At 56.2% G+C, this 3,590-nt stretch overlaps 1 protein-coding gene across 1 annotated transcript; it reads right to left on the bottom strand.

Annotated features, from left to right (window-relative positions):
• Positions 1–990: 990 nt before the first annotated feature.
• Positions 991–3,345, bottom strand: LOC141121313 (very long-chain specific acyl-CoA dehydrogenase, mitochondrial-like). The gene is made up of 3 exons (XM_073611082.1): positions 3,212–3,345; positions 1,328–1,403; positions 991–1,239 (listed from the first exon to the last, which is right to left on the bottom strand). Exons 1-3 carry the CDS (start codon positions 3,229–3,231, stop codon positions 1,069–1,071), a joined length of 267 nt encoding a protein of 88 aa, XP_073467183.1. The 5' UTR covers positions 3,232–3,345; the 3' UTR covers positions 991–1,068.
• Between the last annotated feature and the right edge of the window lie 245 nt (positions 3,346–3,590).

The following is a 3,590-nucleotide window of genomic DNA, read 5'->3' as shown; positions in this document are numbered from 1 at the left end:
ATCCATTTTCTTTTTTTTTTAGGACGCTCCATCTTCTGCTAAATTTTGTCATTTGTACCGTGACAGCCGGGTCCTCCCCAACCAACAATCTGATCTGCAACATGGCAAACCTGAGTACCTGATAGGAAAGTGTTCGACCTTCTGAACCCCCCACTGCCAGTGTCTGCCTCTCCTGTTCCCATCCTTCCCGGAGCAGTCAGTCCCCTGGATGGATCATTGAAATGGAAGGCATACTTCATCTGCTGCAAGGAAAGAAACCTTCATCCTACAGATGTATCGAAGGGATGAGTCCTGACCTTTCTGCAATCATATTAGGTGATAGGTTGGACTTGTGTCTTTTTTTTCAACCTCATCTACTATGTACCATCAAGGAGCAGATCTCAGAATTGGTGGCCTTGATCCACAGAACCCAAGCTTCCCATTCCTTCAGCTTCAGAGGTTTGTATGGAGTGTCACCCATATGGTTCCCCAGGAATTGAATTTCCTCTTCAGAAATCACCTTTTGCACCTATTAGGACTATTCCCTTTTCCTCGCACATTCCTTGGGGCCAATGCCTGATCTGCTGGTCTTATCCTATAAAGCCCCCTTTGTGGTCGTACACAAGAAGGTCATGGTAAGGCCCAGAATTTCCTCAAGTAGTTTCAACTCAACCTTGACATCTTTCTTCTTCTGTCCGTCTCCATCGGTGGTAACTCCATTGTCTGGAATTTGCAGAGGAAGAATTACATCCAATTAGAAAGGCTGGACTCTTGTTGTCAATCCTGATGGTCTCCGTAAGGCTAAAGCAGCTTCTCATTGGCTCAAAGAAAATCACCATTTGAGCCTTTAGGACTGTCTCTCAGATTTGTAAGGCTGCACATCACACACAGCCTCCAGGAACCCCCATACACACCCCGTACCCCAAAATTAGACACACCACATGTCGGCTCCAGGATGCTCCTGAAATACCCCATATCCCCCCACCCGCACCCCAGAGATCACACACAGTCCAAGATTGCACACGGTGTATTTCTGGCACAATCGGTAGAGTTATAAGGCATTTGTGAAATTCGTACATCTAGAATAAATTACAGTCTAGGAACCGTCCCCGACCTTCCCTCAGAATCCAGCGGGTGAGACGCCACCACCCCGCCGTTCTCTATCAGGGCGGAGGAGACTGAACGAAAGTTTCTGAAGAGAGCGGATCCCCCTCCTCCACTGCGCAGGCTCTTCAGGTTTCCCCGGACGCGCTCCGCTGCCTGGAAGAAGAGAAACAAAATGAAGATGAAGCGGCTTCACATAGACAGATCTCTAGATCTATGTCCGGATGGACAGACGCACGCTCACCTCCGCACACCAAATGTCACACAGGATCTTCTCATGGACGGCGGTGGGGAGACCCTCCGAGAGAGTGCGAGACGACCTGAAATACAAGAGATCCATCACCAACCAATCAGCTCCTTCCTCTCTAATGGAGGCGGTATCTTTATATCAGATCCAACATGGCTTCCATCATCCCCTTTCCAGAATATAGTGAGCCGCAGAGCCACTATCTACCCCAACCCCCCCCAAGAACACAGGGAGCCACTACCTACCCCAACCCCCCAGAACACAGGAAGCCCTTACCTACCCCAACCCCCCAGAACACAGGAAGCCACTACCTACCCAACCCCCCCAGAACACAGGGAGCCACTATCTACCCAACCCCCCCCCCAGAACACAGGAAGCCCTTACCTACCCCAACCCCCTCCCAGAACACAGGGAGCCACTACCTACTCCAACCCTGCCCCCCCCACAGGGAACCCCTACCTACTACCCCCCCCCCCCCCAGAACACAGGGAGCCACTACCTACCCCACCCCCCTCTCTTTCTCTCCCTTCCCCCAGAACACAGGGAGCCACCTACTCCCACCCCCCCAGAACACAGGGAGCCACTACCTACCCCAACCCCCCCAGAACACAGGGAGCCACTATCTACCCCAACCCCCCCTAGAACACAGGAGAGCCGACCCCCTTACCTACCCCAACCCCCTCCCAGAACACAGGGAGCCACTACCTACTCCAACCCCCCCAAGAACACAAGAGCCTCTACCTACCCCAACCCCCCCTCTCTTTCCCTCCCTCCCCCCAGAACACAGGGAGCACCTACCTACCCCCCCCCTCTCTCTCTTTCTCTCCCCCAGAACACAGGGAGTCCCTACCTACCCCAACCCCCCTCTCTTTCCCTCCCCCCAGAACACAAAGAGCCCCTACCTACTCCAACCCCCCACAACACAGGGAACCACTACCTATCCCAACCCCCCCCAGAACACAGGGAGCCTCTACCTACCCCACCCCCTCTCTTTCTCTCCCCTTCCCCCAGAACACAGGGAGCCCCTACCTACCCCAACCCCCCCTCTCTTTCCCTCCCCCCAGAACACAAGGAGCCTCTACCTACCCCAACCCCCCTCCCAGAACACAGGGAACCACTACCTATCCCAACCCCCCCAGAACACAGGAAGCCCTTACCTACCCCAACCCCCCCCCCCAGAACACAGGGAGCCACTATCTACCCAACTCCCCCCCCCCCCTCGAACACAGGGAGCCTCTACCTACCCAACCCCCCCCCCTCGAACACAGGGAGCCTCTACCTACCCCAACCCCCCCTCTCTTTCCCTCCCCCCAGAACACAAGGAGCCCCTACCTACTCCAACCCCGCCCCCCCCCCCCCACAGGGAACCACTACCTATCCCAACCCCCCCCCCCAGAACACAGGAAGCCCTTACCTACCCCAACCCCCCCCCCCCAGAACACAGGAAGCCCTTACCTACCCCAACCCCCCCCCAGAACACAGGGAGCCACTATCTACCCAACTCCCCCCCCCCCCCCCCCCAGAACACAGGGAGCCTCTACCTACCCCAACCCCCCCCTCGAACACAGGGAGCCTCTACCTACCCCAACCCCCCCTCTCTTTCCCTCCCCCCCCCCCCCAGAACACAGGGAGCTTTCTCTCTCTCTCTCCACAAAGAACCCCTACTTACCCCAACCCCCCAGAACACTCTCTCTCCAGGGAGTTCCTACCTACCCCAAACCACCCCCCCCCAGAACTCAGGGTGCCCTCCCTCCACAGGGAGCCCCTACCTACCCCAACCCTATAACATGTGGGCGGAGTATTACCTGCCTACCCCCTCCCCCAGAATACAAGCTGCCACTACCAGCCCCCACCCTCTACAGTGGGCGGAGTCACACCTACCTGGAGAGCACAGCGATCATGCCGTACAGATCAATGGCGGCATCAGCGATTCTGTGCAGTATAAACTGTTCATCTGTGGAGGGAATGAGAGCGAATCAGCAGAGAGACCTCACAAAATGGGAGGAGACAGTACCGCCTACCTAACGTGAACCGGTCATAACCGGGAGGGACTGATACACAGCGAAGGATGAGTCTCCATCGTGTTGCTGCAATCAGATCTGGACTTTTCTTGGCCGCCACCCCCTCCTTAGTCTTCCATTAGTACTTTAATATAAATGGGTGGGACTGGGAGGTAGGAAGGGGTGGGACTAGGAGGGGGCGGGGCTGGGAGGTAGGAGGGGGCTGGGAGGTAGGAGGGGCGGGGCTGGAGGTAGGAGGG

Source organism: Aquarana catesbeiana, unplaced genomic scaffold (assembly GCF_042186555.1).
Source record: "Aquarana catesbeiana isolate 2022-GZ unplaced genomic scaffold, ASM4218655v1 unanchor108, whole genome shotgun sequence".
Classification (NCBI taxonomy): domain Eukaryota; kingdom Metazoa; phylum Chordata; class Amphibia; order Anura; family Ranidae; genus Aquarana; species Aquarana catesbeiana.
Note: the sequence above shows the minus strand (reverse complement) of the source record. Positions and strands in the feature narration are given on the sequence as shown.

Bases quoted from the DNA above. Each gene is read 5' to 3' on its own strand.
- LOC141121313 (XM_073611082.1), bottom strand. From the start codon at position 3,231: ATGATCGCTGTGCTCTCCAG. The intron at 1,404-3,211 runs GTAGGTGTGACT...CTTGTATTTCAG, and splicing joins ATGATCGCTGTGCTCTCCAG to GTCGTCTCGCACTCTCTCGG. The intron at 1,240-1,327 runs GTGAGCGTGCGT...CTCTTCTTCCAG, and splicing joins GTGACATTTGGTGTGCGGAG to GCAGCGGAGCGCGTCCGGGG.